Consider the following 23,039-nt stretch of genomic DNA (forward strand, 5'->3'; position numbering starts at 1 on the left):
ACAGCAGTGTGAAAGACCAACCAAGTTCTGGACAGCCATACAGATTTTATCACAAGCACAGCATGCAGGCTTTTCACAGCATCACAGAATGGTAGGGGTTGGAAGGGACCTCTAGAGATCATCGAGTACAACTCCCTTGCAAAGCAGGCCCCCAGGTAGGCATCCAGGTGGGTCTTGAATATCTCCAGAGAAGAATCTACAACCCCCCTGGGCAGCCTGTTCCAGTGCTCCATCACCCTCACTGTGAAGAAGTTCCTTCGCATATTGGTGCAGAACTTCCTATGCTCAAGTTTATGGCCGTTTCCCCTTGTCCTGTCCCCATAGACTGCTGAAAAGAGGTTGGCCATGTTCCTTTGACTCCCACACTTAAGATATTTATAAGCATTAATAAGATCACCTCTGAGTCTTCTCTTCTCAGGGTTGAACAGATCCAGTTCACTCAGCCTTTCCTCACAGGGGAGATGCTGCAGGCCCTTTATCATCTTTGTGGCCTTCCACTGGACTCTCTCCAGGAGATCTCTGTCTTTTTTGTATCAGGGAGCCCAGAACTGGATACAGTACTCCAGGTGAGGCCTGAAGGGCCTGTTCTGAGGGCAGAACAGAGGGGGAGGATCACCTCCCTTGACCTGCTGGCCACGCTCCTTTTAATGCACCCCAGGATCCTATTGGCCTTCTTGGACACCAGGGCACACTGCTGGTTCATGGCCAACCTGTTGTCCACCAGGACCCCCAGGTCCTTCTCTGCAGAGCTCCTCTCCAGGAGGTCACATCCCAGCCTGTACTGATACTTGCGGCTATTCCTCCCCAGGTGCAAGACTTTACACTTGCTTTTGTTAAACCTCACCTAGTTTATTGCTGCCCAGCTCTCCAGTCTGTCCAGGTCTTGCTGAATGGCAGCATAGCCTTCCAGTGTGTCAGCCACTCCTCGCACCTTTGTATCATCTGTGTACTTACTGAGGGTGGACACTCTCCCCTCGTCAAGGTCACTGATGAAGATACTGAACAAGATCAGACTCATGTCCATTACTGGTGAAAATGTACAGTTGTTGGTGGTGACTATGTTCAAAAATAGTGTTTTGCAGCTGACTGACATAGTTACTTCCAAAATAATTCTTTCTCCACAATGAAAAATTAAGTGGCTTTTAAAGAGTATTTTCTACTGCACAATTTTTAAAGACGTTTCAGAACTTTCAAACCTTTTCTGTCTGCGGTCTGCGAATAAATAGCTGGAGCTGGGGAGCCATCAGAGGCCTTTCTAAGACATCTCCCTCCCTCTCTTTGTAGCTCCTCTATCTCAAACTGACTTGAATACAAAGAGAGACCTTGACCTACTTGGTTCCTTCCCTCCCTAAATATCCACATAAAATTCCACCTTCAAATTTCTCTAGAGATCAATTGTCCTGCACACAAATATCAAGAAGGTTTCATGCATAAATAGGAAATAAAGAATGGAAGGAACTTAAAATATAATTTTATGGATAACTATTTCCTTCTCCAAATAAAATCTGCTAACTTAGATGTAGGGCACTTATTTTTTTCCATTTCCTACAAATCAACACTTTCACCAATTTCTAGGGTATTATGTGTACATAGCAAAAAAGAATTTTCAAGGCCAAAAAAAAGTCAAAAAACACCTTTCTGGCCAAAGAGGCTGAGTTAAGTCAAATTATACTTACCACAGTTAAATGTTCCAGTAAGTATGCCACATCAACCATATCTGCCAGAATAAGAAGTCGTGTGACAGCTGTAAGAAGAGATCGTGCTGTTTGGACAACAGCCTGCCTCTTAGGCAAATAGCAGGGATCACTGGTAAAAGCCTCTGCTGATATCTTTAAAGCTTGACCTGTAAAATGAAGACAAATTCATTAAAGCTATATTGTATTGCAACACTCAGGAAGAAATAGTTAAAACTTGGTCAGTTATCTGGCAAGTCACAAGTATTACCAAAAAATCTAGTGCGTTTTTATTGCCCTAATGCTTTGGAATGAAGATCTATTACTGTAGATGATGCAGAATATTCTGCATTTTGAATGCTGTTTCTTTTCTGTTCTTCTGAATCATCTGACTCTTAAATAGTTCCTTTGGCAATCATAGTTACTCTTAACTGTACACAAGAAAGCCAGAGGCTCTATGTTAAACTTTTCAAGACACTGCTTTTTATACCATTTTGTACTTCACTGTCCTTACTGTTAAGTAATCCATGGACACAGAAGAGAATCAAATATTGCTCTTCTCATTATAAATAAAAGTTAATAGAATGAAAATCTCATACACTCAAACATCTAAAATAAAATATATAAAATCTATGCAAATAAGCTAGCAACTGTGCCAATAGAAAATAAGCACTGCTTTCCAGCATTAAGTTTTGAAAACTAGATTTAAATGGGCATCATATTCCTGTCAGCATTCAGTCTCTGAAGAAAATCCCAAACAGCCATCCAAAGATCTTGGGTTTAAACTGCTCTGATAGCACCCTAAACACCAAAATTCCCTATTACCACCTCCTTTTCTCCTTTAAACCGAGTATTTACTCAATTATTGGTACAGTAGAAATAAAACCATAAGTAGCAATAAACTTACTGATTAAGTCTATGCACACAAACCCCATCTTCTGCTGTCCCAACATCCAAGTCTTTCAATAAGCTTAGAACAATATAGACCAACTTCTAACCATCAATATCCAGCTCTTACTGAACACTGAAGTGATTGCTCAGCAGGCCAAATGAAGTGAGAAGCCACAGTGCAGCACAAGAAGGGGAATATTTAAGACATACTGTTCTCCTTAGACATATTCCTGTTGACTGCCCTAGGCAGCTCCTCATTCAGTAAGTTGGATCCAGGCTCTTAGCCACAACATTTCACATGCATTGAGAAGAAAAACCAAACACGTTTTGGATGTTGTTAATATGAATCTGCCAAGGGTCTCATATCTGGAGAATGTGGTTCTCAGCACTCGGTTGTTTGGTTGTTTTTTTCCCTCCTGCTTCTCTTCTCTGTTTGAAAGCACCTCAACATTTTTTATGTGCTGAAGTGGTCCCTAAGACACTACCTTTTTTTCAAGATAAAGAGAGTAAGATTTGAAATTGAAAGATCAGTTATCTAAAACATCCTTTATATTTAACTTAATAATGCACTGCTTGCAAGATGTGCCAATTTCCCGGAATTTTGTTACTCTAAGCTTGGAAACAAGGGTATCCTAGAGTGCATTACTGCACAGCGTTTTAGCCCCCACAAGACTCCTAAAGAACATGGCATAAGGCCAGGCCTATAATTCATTCCACAGACATTTCTACATTTATTTCTTTTTCCACCACACAGTTGTGAGACAGAATTAGGCTACAGAGACATCTGCAATACAATATTTGAACAACAGAATTACTCCAGCTGAGTCTGAAATGGAATGGTGTCAATCACATGAAACTTTATTCATGTTGGATCTAATTCTCCACTGACAAACAGTGACTGTATGAGCAAAGTCAGAAGGGTCTGAAGTATGAACTCCTTATGAACAAGCTGGACATCGGCTGAGGTGGCTGGATGAAGAAATACATGATGGCCAAGGGACCGTGACCCCAAAATACACCTGTGATTGCAGACTAGGAAGAAAGAAGCTATGGGTATACAAGCAGCAGGAAATGACATCTCCAACACCAATACAACGTTAGAACATTCTTAAAATGCTGTAGACAGGCATGACAGTTTGATGCAATTTAATCCATTTTATTGTAAATCCCATCAGGCAGATTTCTCCCCTAATTATATTTGTCAAAAACAATGAAACACAGAGTACTAATTTAGTGGCACAAATACAGAAGCAGAAAGATGAGCATATACATCATATTTCAGCTTTTTCAGACATTGAAGTGAGAAGCAATTGAAAGGAATTAAGTCAAGATATATCTTAAATACATAATTAATGGAAAGCAGAGAACTCCAAGGCACCTTTCAGCACACACAGAGAGGCAGTAAACAGTGTTACTACCATTAGCTGATCGAGTACTGCTGCTGCTGTCAAATGACTGCTGTTTTGTAGGTTTGCTTGCCATAAATAAGTGTGCTCAAACAAAGAGAAGGGTGAAAATACAGCTCAGCCACAAGCAATTTTTGTAAAAGTTAGGAATACCCATGCACTTTCGTCTAGCACCAAGAATACCAAAAAATTACCTGAAAATACTTTTAAAAATAAGTCAGTTGTGAGCCTGTTGGCAAATACACGACAAGGGTACACAGACCTGCTGGGCTGCTTGCTAGCGGATGGTAGGCTGCCTGCACAGATGCTTGCAATAGTACTACTTAACTGCAGTTAGTGAGCACTACTCACAGACAGTGATCCAGATCACACTCAGGCAATGACTAAATGTTTCTCCTTATTTCAGACAAGACCATCAGAATATTGCTTTATTCTTTTATTTCTCTAAATTGATTTTTTTTCTTCTATTTAATCCTAAGTATCACATTCTTGTCTTCTGTTTGTTGTTACATCTGGCTTTCTCATTTCATTTGCAGCAGTGTGAAATCCACATGGAATGATTTTTGTGTCAATTCTTGTGCTCTCTCACAAGGAGGTATTGCTGGCAAGAAAGTCCTGACACTCACTTTCCTGAACCTCATTTTTAAGGCTGATGGACTTACAGTCCAAAAGAAACAGTTGTCAAAGAGAGCCCACTGATTAAGGGAGAGAGGGAGCTACTGGAGCCAGTGAAAAGAGAGGATTTCAAATCTCTTGGTGTTCCTTGCAATAGACAGCACATCGAGCATCAAAATGCATTCTTAGATGCTCAGTTTGCCAACAAGTAGATATGCAGGAAGTGACTTAAACACGGTTGTGATAGTGTAAAGATTATACCAATATGTCACAAGGCATATTTTTACATCTTCCCATGTCTACATTTTATCTTGTGGTACATTTTATAATGTGATTTATGCTATCTACATTTCACAGCATTTTGAGTAATCATGGTGGTAAACCGCAAGGAACTGAGGCAGCACACAGGGAAGTAAAGAAGAATAACTAAATATGGCCACTAGATTTGCCAACTGAATGTATATTCAAACAAAACACACCAACTGGCCTTAATCCAATCAGATTGTACCAAATAGTTCATACCAACAGATCAGTAATGCTTATGCAATTTTAAATGCATTGAGTAAAATGTTTATAATCTGAAGACTTTTTGTGCCAGGCATGCATGATTAGGTGGAGCAATTCCCTCATGCATTCAGCACCATAATAAAATAACATTTGCATCTTAATACCACATTGGTCTTAAGGAGTTATCTTTCAGATTGGTATTTTCATTCAGTAACAGCAGGGTAGGGTTTTTTTATTGTTTGGTTGGGTTTTTGTGTTGCTGTTGTTTAAACACCATTGAAGATTTTTTTTTGTCTGTGTAACACACATGGTAATTATCATGTCTTCAAGGATCATAAATGTGAATTACTGTCAGCTACATCTAAGACAGGGATTAATCTTCTGGTTACTGTGATCAGAAGAGCAAATAACTGTGTGACTGCTGTTGTCTGTGTATCAGCAAGACTTTCAGTAATAATCCCTCTACAAGCACTTTGATAGCCACTGCATCATTTAGGAGTTCTAGTATCAAACTCAAGAGAAAAATCAGTCTTTTATACCAACAGTTGTGTATTTCCAAACCCCAGATTACACCAGTATTTGTGGCCTTAAGTTCCACTACTGGCATAAACAGAATTAGAACCAGAGGAGGCTGGGAGTCAGTTCACATCAGAACACAAGCCTACACTTTCTAAAAACAAAAGATGCAAAAATACTATTTTATGATCACCTGTTCTTCCACCACAAGTATCATTTTTATCTGCTATAGTTAGCCAGCTGGAATTGGCACTATCAGTGTCAAAGCAAGGCAGATGGACGTCTCCTGCATGTTCTTAATATACAATACCATTATAAGTCAGCTTGTCACAATATCTTACAGTAGATGTGACAGGACATTTTTCTCCTGCCACAGAGTCTGTCACTCAGCTCAGATACCATTGTATTTTGTTGTACTGCAATTATCTTACTGCTGTGTACCAGGAAGTTCTACTTCCACATTTCATACTGCTGTTCCTAATGCGTAATCGGAGCCACCACATACACCCCCAACGTGCCTCATATCAATTTCTTCATTCACTTTTTCACACTTGGGGACATCCGAGCCAGTGATAGATATGTCCAAAGCTTTTCTGCACGGGATCTGTTCTTGGTTTAATGAAAAGGATGTGCAACACAGGTGATCTTAAGCTTTTATATCTAAATTCTGCCTCCTAGAATGAGCTGCAGAGTATGCTTGTGTACATCAATGTAGGATGAGAAAACAAAGCTCATTTTTAAGAGATTTTCTGGGGAAGAATAAGAATACAAATCAGCACTATCCCCCTTCCTTACTAAATATCCTCACTTTGCCCTCCCCATTTTTTTTCTTATGTGAATAGTCAAACTTCTTCTATACCAAAGTTTTCCCTGCCTTTTGTTCTCAAGACATTTGAAAGTGGGTTTTTTTGTTGTTTTTGTTTGTTTGTTTGGTATTGTTCTGGGTTTTTGATTTTTTTTTTAATAATTCATTCTTAGAGGGTAAGGGAAGCTCAAAATGTAACTCTAGGAAGTAGCATGCTTTCACTATGTTATGCGTGACGTAAGGTTCATCTAGGAACACGCTTGAGACATGATAACAGCTAAACGCACACAAGATTGACACTGCAATAGATGGAAGCAATATAGGTAGCAACTGTTTTGTTTCTGACCAAATTGGTCAGCAAGTAATGATACTAAACACCAAACTTTTTAGCTAGGCCTATACAATTGCTTGAAAACTATGATTCAATCACATCACATCTTGATGTAAATGCAAAATATATATATACACATATTGCAACAGGGAGTAGTGACACATCAAACTCTGGACTTTAAGATAGTGTTTCCCCATATAAACTACATAACTATTTTGTCTTAAAATTAATTAAGCATTTCCTGAAAGGAACCCAAAAGCAAAATGTTTAGAACCTCTGTATTAAAATTATCACCTGTGAGATCAAAGACATTAGATGAGTTGCTACTGCATCATATAAATACAACAAATCTCTACCCTGCTAACTTCCTCCTGTACTCGCAAAAATATTATGAGCAAGATTATTATCAGTAAGTGAAAAACGTTAATCACTCCTTTAAAAAGAACTCTATTAAAGAGCTCCAAAAGTAATAAATCACAGAATCATAGAATACTTTGGGTTGGAAGGGACCTTTAAGATCATCTCTTGCTATAGGCAGGACACCTCGCACTAGATCAGGTTGCTCACAACGCCACCCAGCCTGGCCTTGAACGCTTTCAGGGAGGAGGCAACCTCAACCTCACTGGGTTGTGCACCCCTTCCCTCTAGCACGTCAACTGCACCACTCAGCTTGGTGTCATCTGCAAACTTGCTGAGGGTGCATTCAATCCCACCATCCATGTTGCTTACAAAGATGCTAAATAACACCAGTCCCAGCACCAATCCCTGATGAACACCACTTGTCACCAGTTTCCACTTGGACACTAAGCTGTTGACCACTACTCTCAGAGTGAGACCATCCAGCCAATTCCTTATCCAGAGAGTGGACCATGTGTCAAATCTATTTTCTCCAATTTGGTGACCAGGATGTTCATGCGGGGACAGTGTCAAATGCTTTGCACAAGTCCAGGTAGATGACGTCAGTAGCTCTTCCTTTATCCACTGATGCTGTAACTCCATCATAAAAGGCCACCAAGTTTGTCGGGCATGACTAGCCCTCGGTGAAGCTATTTTGGTTACCACCAATCACCTCATCTTTATTTTCCATGCACATTAGTAGGGCCTTCAGGACGATCTGCTTCATGATCTTGCCAGGCACAGAGGAGAGACTGACTGCCCTGTAGTTCCCTGGATCTTCTTTTTTTTTTCTTCTTGAAAATGGAGGTTATATTTCCCCTTTTCCAATTAGTGGGAACTTCACCAGACTTCCATGACTTTTCAAATATGATGGATAGCAGCTTGGCAACTTCATCCACCAGTTCCCTCAGAACCCACAGAAAGATCTTGTCAGATCCCTCAGATTTGTGCATCTTCAGGTTCTATAGATGGTCTCGAACCTGATCTTCACTTACAGCAGGTAGATGTTCCTTCTCCCTGTTCCTACCTTTGCTTTCTGCAGCTTGGGTGGTGTAGCTAGAGCCCTTGCTAGTGAAGACTGAGGCAAAGAAGTCACTGAGCACCTCAGCTTTCTCTGTATCCCTCATGTCCAGGTCTCCAATTTCCTACCAGAGAGGGCTCACATCTTCCCTGGCCTTCCTTTTATCACTGATACGCTTGTAGAATTTCTTCTTGTTCCCCTTTATGTACCTGGGAAAGGTAACTCCATCTGAGTTTTTAGCTTTCCTAACCTGATCCCTGGCTGCTCGGACAACTTTGTAGACCTCCGAGGTAACCTGTTCCTGGTTCCACACCCTATAGACTTTCTTTTTGTGCTTAACTAAGTCCAGGAACTCCTTGATTATCCACAGAGGCCTCCCAGCATTCTTGCCTGCCTTCTTTTTTCTCAGGGTGCACTGCTTCTGGGCTTGAAGGAGATGGTCCTTGAATACTGACCAGCATTCAATACTGAATACTGAATCAGCATTTTCACAGTGGCCGTAACTGTTCCAAAGTACTATGCAGTTAATTCTAATGTCAAAGTCTCCTACTTAATGTCACGGTATTACCTAAGGGTCTGCGTCCGTGACAAGGGAGACAGGCCCGGAAGAAAAAAAAAAAAAAAGAAGAGAAAAGAGGAAAGGAAAAAAAAAAATTGTCGGCAGGTAGGGGCCTGCCCCGGGCGATCCAGCGGCTAAACTGGCAGGGATGCCGCGGACCCGCACCCTGGGGAAACAATGGGAAGAGGGGAAAAGCAGGGGACTTGTAGGCGGATCTAACACAAAAACAGCGGCACCAATCTGAGGAGGAACAACTAACTTTACTAAATATATAAAAAATGAGGCTAGTAGAATTGTAACAGAGAGTTTACAGGCTGAAAATCTTACACAGTAAACTGCAGGAGGACCACGTGCTTCTCCGCCGGGCAGGAAGGAACAGACCCCGCGTCTCCCACGCGGCTTCACCACCCCCTCCCACACAAAGACCACTGGGGAGTGCACCTCCTCCCCTCCCCCTCAGAGGGGCACACCAAAAAAGGCAGTTTGCAGTAACCAGGGAATTAACTCTTTAACTGCCCATGCTTTACATGATGTAATGATGTGGAATACTGACAACAAAAATCACAAAACCATAACATTAAGAAGCTCAGTGAGCAGCAATATATGATAAAAATGTGAGAAAAGATTTTATTTTTTTCTAGACATTGGTCTGCAACTCTGGGACTCATCGTTTGCCTCACATCTGAGTGAAATTACCTAGAGGATTATTTCAAAATTCCAGTCTACATTAAATATAAACTGCAGCCAACATGTAAAAATTTATAACTGATTTTAAAGCATATGAATAAGAACACCTGCCAGTCACCACAGAAAAATACGAGCAAATCAAATACTGTATGCTATGATATGAATGGCATGTGACTGCATGCAAACACAATTTATCAGAATTTATGATTCAAATCTTTACAAAGAGCTTGAAGTAACAAGTGACATTTAACAGCAGCAGAATGCGACTTCAACAACAGGCAAAGTTACATGTGATGGGGCACACCACAAATTTAAAATAATACAGCTCCAAAGGACTAAAAATACCTGTAAAATCAACAAATTACTATTTATTGTATGATTGTTCACCAACTTTTTAAAATTAACTTGAGCAGTTCAGCAAATTCATGGAGCAAAATGAGCTGCAAGCTAACAATTCGTCATTGCATAATGATAGGTAATAACATTGATTTAACCTTCTTTTAAAATGTATGCGGTGTATATAATCTACTTTACGTATTATTTATTTTTGTAGTCATCCCTAGTCCTGGCTGAGAATCAATACATAAATTGAAGATGTGAAATATTTTTACATTACCTATGTATAAAAATCAATATAAAACTATATTTTTTTTTCTTGTCTTGTGTTATCGACCTGGACTGGATGGGCTAACATTTTAAGACTAATCCAAAATGGATGATTTTTCAAAAAGCTGAACTGATCAATATGACAGATAACAATGATATTTGCTGGCTGTAACACTTTTAATCTCAAAGTATCTTAAGTTATCTCAGACACTATATACATATATCAGACTCTGAAATGCAGCCCTTATTGGATCCAGAAGAAACAAATAGCTAGTAATGACTACTCTGAACAACTGCAGTCTGAGAAGCTGTACCAGCTGCATACGGAGGAAGGCAAAATACAAAAGAAAAAACATCCTGAAGCTGTTACTTTATTAAGGGCAGGGTGATACAGAGTCCTGACTCAAATGGCTAACATAGTCCTTCAGGCACAAATAATCACATAGCATAAGAGTACACACTACAAAGCTTAGTTAAAAGGCAGTAGAAGTCCACTTCTTGATAAAACCAAGCCTGGTTACAAGTTCGTTCAACAAGATGGTCTGACAATAATTTTATGGCACAGACCATTCCTCTTTGTCTGTTGCTACTTCCTTGGAAAGGGTTTCATCAGCTCCTCTTAGTCTGAAGCCAGGCAACCATCGTGAGTTACTCACTTCTAAAATTCATGGAGTATTGATGAGAGGTCACCGTTGCCAAATGACCAGGCACAAAGAGCATTACTCTTCTGTCCTAATTTTCCTCTGATATCATCTCCTGAATCAATTTTCAAGATGTACTTATAAAGGAACCTGTTTTAGATGTCTATCATTCAGAATGCAATTGCTCAAGCCTGAGCTTCTTACTCAGCCAACTCGGTCCCGATTATCCGTGACAAGAGCAAAAATCAACAAAGCAACAAATAGCCTAAAATACTGTGTCTAATACTCTGGGAGCCTGTTTGGAAATGAGGAGATAGGCTATCAGGAAATGGAACATAGCAAAAACTGGCCAAAGATGAGCTGTTCTGACACAAGAGGATGAGCCCTACAGTAGCTTGAATATTCCATCATTCTTCTACTGAAGACTCAAAATGTAACTCCAAACAAGCCTACTGTATCTTCATAAATGAAATTCTTACTACTGCACAAGAGAGGGAGTGTGTCTTTTTCTTATTATTTCTATCTAATAAGGTCTTGAACTCAGATTCAGGAAAACAGCTCTTTCCAAGAAAAGCAACATGGTTTAGTGGGAAATATGGGTGATAGGTGTATGGTTGGATGATCTTGGAGGTCTTTTCCAACCTTGGTGATTCTACAATTCCTGAAAATGTGCATTAACTTAAACATGTGCTAAACAGTCAGTAAATTCAACTCGTGGGATCCTGTCTTCACTGAAAAGAGAACATACATAAATTTTTAAAGACAGTACTGTCACTGACATAAGCGCTTTTCCAGAGCCCCAGCTTGCGTGTCTTACCTCTTTACCAGTGGTATCTGAGAGCATACAATCAGACACAGTATAAATTTCTGACATTTGCACATGAAAGCATATTTCTCATGGATATCTCAGCTTCATTTTCATACCACAGTTACACGGGTAAGCTAATTCCTTGCGGTGCCTAAGTTATATCATACACTTACTTTCTTTTTGGACATCAGCCAGTGCTGCATAAAGTTCCTCCTTTAAGACAGTTGCTTCCTTGGCAATTTTTTCCCCTTTGTCCAACAGATTCCAAGTGGCTTCCTCCACAGAAGCTAACAAGACACGAGCTCTTTTTGAACGTCCCTTTTTCTTACCAGAAGGATTCTGTGGACATTTCACTAGTGTTGTAACCTACATTTAAAAAGAAATAAAAAGAGAATAGCAGTGTAAGTTCTATAGCAAATCAATTTATGCTGTTTTCAAATTAACAAAATAAAATCATAGCTGAGAATAAACCATGGGATTTCCCCTGCTTCAAAGAGAGACAGTCAAGTCCAGCCCACACAATGAGAATGTGCAAAATTATTAAGTTTGACAGACTTAATCTGATATTCCTAATCCTTATGTTCTTCTTTCTGTAAGATCAAAGCAAACTCAATGGAAATTTAATTGTCATATTAATCCTGATATAAACTGCTAGCACTGCTTATTATAAAAACTACATCATGATATAAAAATTACTAATGCTATTTAAGGAGGCTTCAGACAAGCAGGCAGTAGTTCTGCATCTTCCCGCACTTCCCTCTTAAATCTCTCAAGTTGTCTCAGAAGCAAATACCCGAATTGAGTATAAACACATTTCAAAATGCTTTCTCATTTTATATGCTAAGATTGCAGTGGCCAGAACTTAATGCATCAGAATTCTGAGGACCTTTCAGCATAAAAGTTGTACACAGTTTTGAACAGAATGTAGATTACTGCAGTCTTGTCTAAAATCCAGTTTTTAATAATGCACTTTAACATTAATAAAGAAGGTATTTTAATTTAGCATCCCACTCCACATTCCTCATCATTTCAGCACAGCGTCCACATTCCAACAAAATGTTTGCAGCAGACTATTCTCTGAGGCATTGAGTTGTCAGCAACATAGGAACACTCCTAAAAGATTTTTAAAGCGAAGTGTTATTACAAATATCTCAAGACATACTTTCTTTTCAGTAAGTTCACTAATCCTCCTTCTTCCATTCTGTGCCTAAACATAGACAGTGTAGAATTAAGTACAGATCTAGTCATGGGACTCAATGAACACATTTTCTAAGTATAAGTTGCTTCATTTTATTAAATAGCATTCCAATCGTATTAAATCAGCCTATTTCTTTGTGCATTAAGAAAACTGACAACAACATTGTGCAAGGAAAGTTAGAGCTGTGTATGAGTTTCTTAGTCCAGCAGGCATGTTTAGCAAATGGCTGGAGTACAGAATGTGGTTTGAGCTCGTCTGTGGAATAGTGCTCCCTTCACAGGTCTAGGAGGAGAAGGTCCAGTGTTCACAAATTCATGCACGTTCATGCTCTTCATGAATCAGTACATAAAGAGTAAATAACAGACATCTTCTGGAAGGCATTTCTGTAAGCCCATCCATCACTGAAAGAAAAAAAGTCTTGACCGTTATGTCATTAATGTGGAATGTGAGGTCAGAAAACTAAGACCAACCACTTAACATCAGTGGTATGCCATGGTATGTCATAAGGAGGATAGCAATATAGATAGCTCAGAACCAGATTTTTTAAAAAGGATTTGGGTATTCTGGTCAGCCACAAAGGAAAGTAAATAAAAATATTTATGCACCAGCCAGCTCCTAAAGAACACACTAGGAATTTAAATATCTTCTAAAAGCAAAACAAACAAAAATCCTACAACATTATCTTTAGACCATTTAATGAAGCTTCAGTAATACTTTAAGAGCCATCTGAAGAGATTTTAAACTGATACAAGGAAGTCAGAACACGACTTTAAAAAATAATCTGTCAAATAAATATTAAAAAATATTAAGATGCCTTTTAGATATTTTAACTATTTATTTTTCTGAGTTTTATTGTAAGTTCATTTTTAAGTAAAATACTTGTACTGCTTATTCATACATTTTGGAGGAAGAAGAAAGGAAACAAATGTCAAAATAAGAAAAATAATCATTACTGCAGGTGAAAGCTCATAATTCTAAGACACATCATCTTCAGCATCACTGCCAGGAAATTTCAGAAATATAATTTCTAAGAAAAAGGGACCAATGCCATTTGACAGAGGCAGCTTCTGATATCAAATACAAGTTAAAATTTAATAGGTATCTCTTGTCTCATGTAAGTTAATAGACACAGAAAATCCACTTCATTTTCCAACACAAAATCCCAATGAGGAATACAAAACCTTAATGATGATCCAACACAAAGAATTAAATTAAGCCATAACTAATATGACATGCTCTTTTGATCCACTGTCAGTACAGGTTGCATGGTAGTGACAGAATACCCAGTGAAAACAATAGCATTATAAGGCTAAGAATAAAAAAAAAAAATAAAAAAATAAAAAAATTAAAAAAAAGGAAGAAGGAAAAAAAAAAGAGAGAAAAAAACATACCCCATTAATCTAGCTCATGCCTAATTGCATTTCAGTTATTTTTACATTACCACATCATCCTTATTCCATATACAACATGGATATCTCCCAGCATTCAATGGAAATCAATACCATAATTCACAATACTTTGGATGTTTGGGAGGAGAATTACTACAAGACCAGAGTTTTTAGAGTGAGATTTTCAAGTCTGTATGCAATCACAGCTGGAAATTAGTTGTTGTCAGTTGTTGCCATTATTTATTAGGCTTGTAGGATTGCTTTGTTTTTTGTTTTTGTCATGATTCACAAATACTGAATTCCTAAGGCACTGTGCAGCAGTTCTTTCAATGCTATACTCAGAACCAGACCCAGTCTTTAAAAATAATCTTTTCATATTGCAGTAGTTAAAGATAATGGCATTTTTATACCTTGAGTACCAAAAGATTTTATTATTATAAAAAAAAATAAAATAATCACAAAATAGTTTATTACCGTTGAAAAAGAATTTAGTTAAGCAACTGCAATCCCTAGACATTTGAAAAAACAATATATGAACATAGCAATCTAATGACAATGGCAGAAGTACCTCCTCACTGTTTCAAATGCTAACAACCCTTTGTCTGAGTCAGATGTTTGGGAATAACAAAGTGTTGCCCACAAAAACAAATACTGCTTATTCAGTTGCACTGTGCATAAAGTAAATTCACCATACCAAACTAAAAACAGCAGTGAATCATTTCTGTGTGAGCAAAGTTTTGTTGGTGCGACATGGGAATAAAGAAATTCCTTTCTACTCGTTTATTTTTCATCAGTAATATAATACAAGAAATCCTGAAACACATGAGTTTGTAAGTATTCTGTAAAACTTACCTCTCTCTAATAGCCATAAAATTTCCATAGCCTGTATCTGTGCATAGAATATAAATTTATGGAAGAAAAGATGCCTAGTAAGGAAAAGCTCTTTGAAATATTTGAGAAGTATACATGTACACACATAACATATATTAAGTGTGTGTATATATAGAAATAGAGACAACTTCAGACACAGTCTCCAAATAAGTGGCTAATCTGCATCTTACAAGACTTGCAAAGATCGTGAAGTAAAAGCAGTTATGAAGCATTTCCTTCATGAATTAATGAAGTGATATTAATCTGATCCAGTCACACCTTTCTTAATTTTTAATTAATGTAAATTCAAAAGGGACAATGTCTAACGCTACTTTGTTAAGTGTCATGGCTGGGATAGAGTTAAGTTTCTTCACAGAGGCTCATATAATGCTGTATTATGGATTTTATTATAAAAATAGTGATAACACATTGAAGGTTTTAGCTGTTGCAGAGCAGTGCATACACAGAGCCAAGGACTTTTCTGCTTTTCATGGTGCCCTGCCAGAGACAAGCTGAGAGTGCTCAAGAAGCTGAGAGGGGACACATCCAGGACAACTGACCTCAGCTGGCCAAAGGGATGTCCCATACCATGTGGTGTCATGCCTATCAATTAAAGCTGGGATAAAGGAGGAGGAAGTGGAGGACATTCAGAGTGTTGGTGTTTGTCTTCCAATGGTCTTCTAAACCATTACATTGTTATGTGTCCCTTCTGACTTGGAAGTGGCTGAACATCTGCCTGTTGATGGGAATTAATGAACGAATCCTTGTTTTGCTTTGCTTGCACACACAGTTTTTGCGTTACCTAGCAAACTGTCTTTATCTTAACCCATGATTTCCTATCATTTTTACCTTTAGGATTCTCTCTCCCACCCCACCTGGAAAGTGAGTGAGCAGCTGATCTCAAATACAGGTTAAAATTTGGTGTGTGTTGTTAACAAGTGTACAAGTTAAAATTAAGCTGAGTGGTGTTGAGCTGCCTGCAGGGTTAAACTTTAACAACACTACAGAAGCAAATTCATATCTAGTCTTAAATGTTATCCTTAGTAAAATTACCAAAGAGATTCAGCAAGCTTTGATCTCTGAGGATGAGATAAAGAAGAGGATATTTTTCCATTACATTAACTATTTTGTGAGTAAACATTGCACAAGCATGCCAATAGAAAACAACTATGCAAATGAAAATACTTCGTGACTATCTGATCGCTTCACACTACTTGTTCCACAGCAGAGTGCATCTCTGATAAGAGCCCAGAATTAAGGAAAGACTGTCTAACCAAGTTCCCAACCTCCAACAGAGCAGCTGTCAGCAGAATGGTATCAATTTTGACAATATTCATTTTTAATGCATTAGATGTATTTACCAGAAAACCTTGATAGGGAATTGTACCTAAAAGCCTTTCTTTCAAACATACTTTCCCCAAAACAACTGGAATTAAATAAAAGCCATGGACAAAGACAATCCCTTCCAGTGTTTGCATGGGGGGCAGGGGATTGAGAAGGATTAAAGAAAAAATTTTCCATTACTCTGAAGACACGGTGCAACTAGCAGTACATCCCCATAAGAGTACAGTATAGGAGTATAATGCTAGTCATAGAATTACACTAACACAGTTATGCCACGTTCCACATGTGAGTTTCTCTCTCTGCAGAGCTATGCGCAGCAATATTTTAACATACCGCCTTAGCTCAGGTCACTGCTTGGGATGCCAAGGGGGAGATGCAACAATACTGGCCCTCCTGCAATCCCCTAGACATCTTTATTTAGGGATTTGTTTCATTTGAAGAGTGGAGAAGTTACCAAGTTAGACGGCTTTATGCAAAACAGTGGGTCATACTATTTTCAGTCTCAAAGTGATCACCACTGTCAATTGCAGATTGCAGGGAAGAGAGAGGAAATCTAGCAATGTCATTTCCAAAATGACTTCTGCACAGGCTGTTTCTTGTTTTTAAGCTTCCTTTCATACTGAAGCCATTAACCAAATGACTGTCCTAAGTCTTAATGTAACTGGCCAGTACAGACTTCAGAGGATCATGAACAGAGATAAATGCTCCTACCAGAGCATTATAAGACTATTCAATACATTAGAACATATATCTGAAAATAAAGTTAAATTGTATTCAAAGCAGCAGCTAAGTGAATCAGGCCAGAGCACAGTCCTACTGTATTATCTATAACTCGGCTGATTATCTTTCTAATCATAGATCAGTTTTCATTTATTGCCTGTCCAACACCTTAATCATCCTTCAGTTACCTTCCATTAATATTCATTTTCAATCTCTGCTTTTGCTTTTTCAACTTTTTTTTTTGTGCCTCTTTCAGAGTTCTATTACAAAACAGTTCTAGTACAAAACAAAGGGGCTTGAGGGAAAAAAGTCAAAATCACATTCTTTTTGAGCTGAAGGAGTTTTCATTTTTAACATGCAAGCTCTTTAATCCATATTTCAGAATTTAAAAAAAAAAAACCAAAAACATATTAGTTTGTTTTATTGGGTTTCTTTGATCCAGTAAGACTCAGGCCAAAATTTAAATTTCACCTCTTTTAAAAATGTCCACTGTTGCAGCTGTCTGAGCACAAGCTGACCTACCAATATACAAGAGATGGTCTCAGAATGCAGACTAGACCCATCCAAGCCTATCACTCTGAAACCGATTTTTTACAATGGTCAATTTTGGCAACTTCCCAAAAACTGAGCTGTTACTGAGGTTTGATATGGCATTAATCATACCATGCACAAATAAATATATAATAAAAGGAAGGCAAAAGAAGTGACAAGTAGCTTAGTTAATAAAAGCTTAAATTGAAATAATTACGAAAAGATTACTTTCAAGAGGAGAGAATTTTCTAGAAGGAACAAATAGGTGAAGAAGGAAAAGAAGATCAATTCAAAAAAATTTCCAGGGCAATCACACAATTAATAAATAAATAAAATTCCGAATGGGTGAACTCGCATATCATGAGACCTTCTCTCTCCTTCCGCCCGTCTCTCATCCCAGCAGCATCTCGCTCCCCCGCCATCTTATCATCGGTATTAGAGTAAGGCCTACTTTAATTTTGAACACTCTCTCTCATTGTATTGGATTTATTAGCTTGAATTGTAATTATATTGTATTATAGTGTGTTATTTTGCATTCCGATATCTTATTTAGTAAATTAGTTTGTTTCTCCTCAGACTGTTGCCGCTGTTTTATTTTTAGGCCCATCTCCCTACCCTTTTTCCCTTTTCCCTTTCCCAGGGCATGAGTCCGTGGGTCCCCTGCACCATTCGTCATGGAACCAGGGCAAACACCTGTAAATCGTTGACATTAGCAAAGACAAATTTTCGAGGGGGGAAATATAACTTCATTAACGATAAATTGATCTCATTTAAGTAGCTTTTAAAGCAGTTTTTCAAATAGCATTTGTTATAATACATTGTCAGCACTTCTTTTCTTAGGTTTCAGACTATACAGGGCACTTCTAGAAGAAAGGACTTTCCTGAGATGAAAATGCAAATACATACAAGCATCATCACACCAAACATATCTGACATTTTCTTGTCCTTGCTATCTGGTCACAACTCTCTGGCAAGCCCAGGTAACGAGTCTGCAGAGGACTGGCTCCCAGAACAAAGAATGAAATACACCATCAGAGTAGTGTGTAAAAAGAAGTGCATTCCTGGAGAAACAAAATTTACCATAAACCAAAGTGGCTGACACAGTCAAAGGATGCTGATTAATGAGCCATGTGAGGGAACAATATATATGTTTCCTTTAATATCTATTCAAGTACAACAATAACAGTTGTGGTTTTAATTAAAATGATAGTTCATTTATTTTTTAATAGAGAAGTTGTAATTAGAATAAAATGGAGATAATAGAAAACTACATATATTTTTTGTATGTGTAGCTGTTTGGTTTTTGTTTTTGTTTTTTTTTAAATAAGTTGTAAATTCCCAATTCTTACATGTCTATAAACAAAATAATGGCCAGAATACTGGATTTTCAACCCAGTTATGTTCTTTTTACCTAACTATTCTCCCAGTTACATTTTTGTTCGTTGTTTATTAACATATACTACTTAACAAAAAGTTACTCTCTTGTAACATGCATTACTTAGTGAGTTTGAAAAGATATTAACCAATCACAGAAATTAATTCAAAGCCATTAAACCTATGGTTATTCAGGTTGTAAAGCCAGCCAAAGTATTCTTTGTATATTAGCAAATGGGTAAAAGTTCTGAATGTGAAGTCATAGCTTATTGTACCTACAGAAACTGCAGCCAGAGCAACGACTGCCATGTAAACATATCCTCAGGTACCAGGAAAAAGAATACTTAATGAGCAGAGTACAGCTGTGAAAAGTAGTTTGAAATACAGAATCTTGACAAGACTGAAGGACAGCAATAGACAGGCATCCTTGTGGTACATGCAGTTGACTAATTAAAAACAGGTACTTGCACACCACTAAATAAAATGCAGAAAGTATTCAACATAGATTGAGATTTAAAATAGAAGACGTCCTTCCTGTTCTTTTTCACATTACATATTGCTGTTAAGAGGTCTTTTAACTCATTTAAGTTACCCACATCATTTGCAGAATCATGTCAAGTCTTCTGCACGTAGGTCCTTGCCATTGTATTGGAAAAAAATAAAAGATTTATAATCCATACAAAATATACACACAGTCTGCTAAAGATTCTCTCCTTAAGCACCACATATAACCAGTGAATACTTGAAATAAAACTCAAGTATGCAGAATAACAGCTCTCAAAATGAAAGTTTCATCAACAAACCTGATAGCATATTTTAAAATCCCTCAGTTCAAATTTTCTTTAGTTGGAAGTAAAAGTGCTAAGTTATGTTTATACAATATGCAGCAAATTATACGGTTCTTAGCGAATCTCTTCTAAAATACAACAGAATAGTATTTTTTTCAGAATTCATGTAAAGCAGTATGGTTAGGTTGCAGTTGGACTTGATGATCTTGAAGGTCTTTTCCAACCTGAGCAATTCTATGATTCTATGACACCATCCACTATTTACAATATGACACTTTTCATGAGTTGAACTCAATCTGTAGCACACTCCACATTTAAATGCCCATGGATAATAACATGCAAAAAAACTAGCTAAAACATGCAACAGTTGCTGTAACATACACCGTAGCATTTGCAAAAACAGAAGTGACTACACAAATTACCAAAGCTGAAAGAAGATGATCCTTGCACAGTTTCCAAGCCAGAGTAACAACAGTTTCAGAAGAGTCATGGGTATGCTTTTCACAATAGTGTCCTCAGCCTAAGTTCTTCAACTTCATTCACTTCTCTGCATGTCTATTTAACTTCTTTTCTGCAGTATTAAAATACCTATTTAACTTCTTTTCTGCAGTATTAAAGTACCTGAATTATCAGCGGTTCCAGTAATTTCTCCACTGTAAAGGTCTGGATCTTCAGATTCTGAGAATCAGCTTTCAATTTAATGTTTGCTACTTTTGTTGACATTTCACCTAGGAACGGATAAAAAAAGATAAAAAAAAATAATTTAGTATGCAATTATTAGCCATGAGAGCCCACTGCCATCTGTCAGCGTCCAGAAACTGCTTCCTGGAGTACAGGCTTGGTTCCACAACAGGAACAGATACTTGCATAAACTGTGAAATAATAGATTTAAGATACATATAAATGTCTGCTATTTTAAAGATGCACAAGGATAACTGCATTAGAAATCCTTTAAATGTAAATTCTGTAGTAGTCAATAAAATCAAGCTTTTAAGGAAGCATATATTTCGTTGTTAAATCTATTGAAAAATTCTATTACTGAATTCATCACTGATGAAAAACACTGATGTTATGTGTATAAGACCTATAGCTTACTCATGTGTTAAAGTACAGTGGCCATAACAAACAGTTTGAGAACAAAAATATATACAGAAGCTCCTAAAAGTCCTGGTAATTAACAGCATGAGAAAGTGAAACATTTAGTTATTTTATACCCTGCAGTAGCAAAGGTTTTCTAAGTGTCAAGACAGATTAAGTTAAGAAAACTTATAACTGAAGTCAGTAAGATGGAATTAAAGCTAAGGAAGATCTTTAAAGTGAGTAAGTCATTCATTAGGAGCTTGATCCAGAGTTCACTGATGTTAATTTAAGGTTTTTCACTGAGTTCACTGGTTCAAGCTGCAGTGAAATGAGTGCATGCCAGCAAAGAATTACAACTGTGTTTCAGTAGGAAAGCAAGTAATTATTGCTCCAAAATAAAAGACACCTTGAATTTTCCAGTAACTTAGCTTCCCATAAAACACAGCTCAGCAAAGCCTTTTTATCCAATAAAGGCTTCAAACACAAAAGTAATGGATATCTGTCCTTTTTAAGCAGGACTTATTACAATCATTGATGTTGTATAATAAAGTAATAAGGTAGTTCAATTGTGCAGGCTAAAGGGATATATTGTAACCTTCTGGTGAACCTAGCATTGATTTAATACTATGCAGTAGGTTTAAGCTTTCTATACCAAGTTGTTGTTTGTCTTATAACAGATATCCACATTTCACTTGCAGGCAATCATAGTATGAATGATGATTAAAGAATTAAGGTTAGAAGTCATTTAAGTTTTGGCAATCTCAGTGAAGGTGATACAAGTGCTACGTCTATTGCTTTATTACAGACTATACTAGCTGCAGCCCTAGGTTTCCATAGATTCAGTTGCATATAATCAGGTGAGAGAGTATGGAAAGAACTGATTTTTCAGTTTTAATTCTATTCACAAGTCAACAGATAAAGAGAACAATCCTGACACGAAATTGACAACTACAGTTTTCCTTCCATATAAATTAATTTTTTTAAACAGACAACTTTAGAAACGTCAATGCAAATAATTTCACCATATTTTACACATTTATTTCTTAGACATTTGTAACAAAAGCCAAGGAAATAAAATTTGGGACACCAAAAATTACTCTTGTCAGTGGTTCTCTTTCTGTTCAGTGAATCATCAAGTAGACTGCTCCCACCTTTTTAAAAGACTTCAGTGTAACTTATCCCTCTCTTTGAAGGGAAGTGACTCCCTGCCTCATTATTCAGCACTGCAAAAATTCAGATGTCTCCTAGTCAAAGGGGCTGCAGCTCTTCTGCTAGCTCAAACTGTTACGTATCCTTCCTTATGATAAAGTTCTATCTACAGAATCACAGAATCATAAGGGTTGGTAGGGAACTATGGAGATCATCTAATCCAATCCCCAGGCAAGCATCCAGATCTTGTCTCTTATTCCCACCACCTCAGTATAGCCATTAGGTAGTGACTTGAGAAGGACAACTCAGTATCTTTTGCTCTTTCTTTTCCACTCACTGTAAAATACTTATTTATTCACAGAGCCAGGAGCAAAACAGCTGATGGTGGTGGCTAGGGCAAGGCAAAATATTTTTGTTTCCAGACTTTGTTCAAGCAGTGTCTTCAGTAGTTCAGTCCAAGGAAAATCACAAGAGACAGAAGACATCAGAAATAATATCTACGAGCACATTGAACATAATAAATATCTTAATGAGTCAGATCAACAGTCCATCTAGCTCAGTCTCTTTGTCATGGTCAGTCTACTTAGTGAAGACGTGCAAGCCTGGCCATTTCTTATGGTTCATCCTTCCCATGCACCTCCAGCATTCAAAACTGACATTAGAGGGCACATCCCTAAATAGTATCTATTTAAGGACGCACTAATGATTAATCTGTCAAGTCTCTTTTTGAATTTTTTGATTGAAAACAAAAGTAAATACACATACATAATTGTCAAAAAGGCAATACTTGGTACTCCTCAAGTACAAGGACAAGTACCGACAGAGAGAGTCCCTTTCCATGATCTTTTCATCAGGGAGTATTGTAATAGAAAAAGTAATGGCTTCAAGCTAAAAGAGGGTAGATTAAGATTAGAAAAAAGGAAGAAATTCTTTACTCAGAGGGTGGTGCGGTACTAGAACTTGTTGCCCAGAGAAATCGTGGATGCCTCATACCTGGAAATGTTCAAGGTCAGGTTGGATGGGGCCAACGCAGCCTGATCTACTGGGTGGCAACCCTGACCATGGCAGGAGGCTGGAACTAGATGAGCTTTAAGGTCCAATCTAAACCTTTCTGAGATTCTATGATTAAACCCTA

General features: G+C 37.7%; 1 protein-coding gene across 1 annotated transcript in view; it reads right to left on the reverse strand.

The window, feature by feature from the left end:
* The window catches only part of CTNNA3 (catenin alpha 3), a 460,862-nt gene that overhangs the window by 433,134 nt on the left and 4,689 nt on the right, over positions 1-23,039 (reverse strand). Inside the window, exons 2-4 of the mRNA XM_021399187.1 lie at positions 20,297-20,403; positions 11,636-11,828; positions 1,677-1,843 (exon numbers count right to left, since the gene is read on the reverse strand). Coding sequence (XP_021254862.1) covers positions 1,677-1,843; positions 11,636-11,828; positions 20,297-20,403 — 467 coding nt within the window. The remainder of the gene's footprint in view (positions 1-1,676; positions 1,844-11,635; positions 11,829-20,296; positions 20,404-23,039) is intronic.

This window comes from Numida meleagris, chromosome 5 (genome assembly GCF_002078875.1).
Source record: "Numida meleagris isolate 19003 breed g44 Domestic line chromosome 5, NumMel1.0, whole genome shotgun sequence".
NCBI classification, from domain to species: Eukaryota; Metazoa; Chordata; class Aves; order Galliformes; family Numididae; genus Numida; species Numida meleagris.